The 421-nt window shown below is 43.9% G+C and overlaps 1 protein-coding gene across 1 annotated transcript in view; it reads right to left on the reverse strand.

Annotated features, from left to right (window-relative positions):
- The window catches only part of LOC103385445 (cadherin-4), a 20,589-nt gene that overhangs the window by 371 nt on the left and 19,797 nt on the right, over positions 1-421 (reverse strand). Inside the window, 2 exon segments of the mRNA XM_025058993.1 lie at positions 1-2; positions 4-95. The exon segment at positions 1-2 is cut by the window's left edge and continues 371 nt beyond it. Of these exon segments, the coding sequence (XP_024914761.1) occupies positions 1-2; positions 4-95 (94 nt within the window).

Genomic DNA, 421 nt, shown 5'->3' on the forward strand with positions numbered 1-421 from the left:
CGGGAGCCGGCGGTGGAGCCGCTGCCCTCGTAGTCGAAGACCAGCAGGGAGTCGTACGGTGGAGCGGTGGGGTCGTTGTCTGCTGCTCTGAGACCCTAAAGAGGAAAAAGACGGTGGTGAACAGCGGGCATTACACCCGTCAACGACACGCTCTGATTGGCTGAGGCGGCAAATATATATATATAAATATATATTTCTATATACTGTAAATATATATGAAACGTCTGTTGTCCCTGTTTTGTCCAACTGTTCGGTGAATTCCCTTTTTTTTTCAACATCAAAGCAACAACTTTTTGAACCGACGTTTGATCTGTTTTTAATCGAGACGTTAAAGAGTTAAAAATGTCATCAGTGAAAAAATCATTTATTTCTGACCTGTGTGTTAGGAAGAAGAAGAAGAAGAGTTTGCACAGAGAGACGG

This window comes from Cynoglossus semilaevis, chromosome 10 (assembly GCF_000523025.1).
Source record: "Cynoglossus semilaevis isolate Cse_v1.0 chromosome 10, Cse_v1.0, whole genome shotgun sequence".
NCBI classification, from domain to species: Eukaryota; Metazoa; Chordata; class Actinopteri; order Pleuronectiformes; family Cynoglossidae; genus Cynoglossus; species Cynoglossus semilaevis.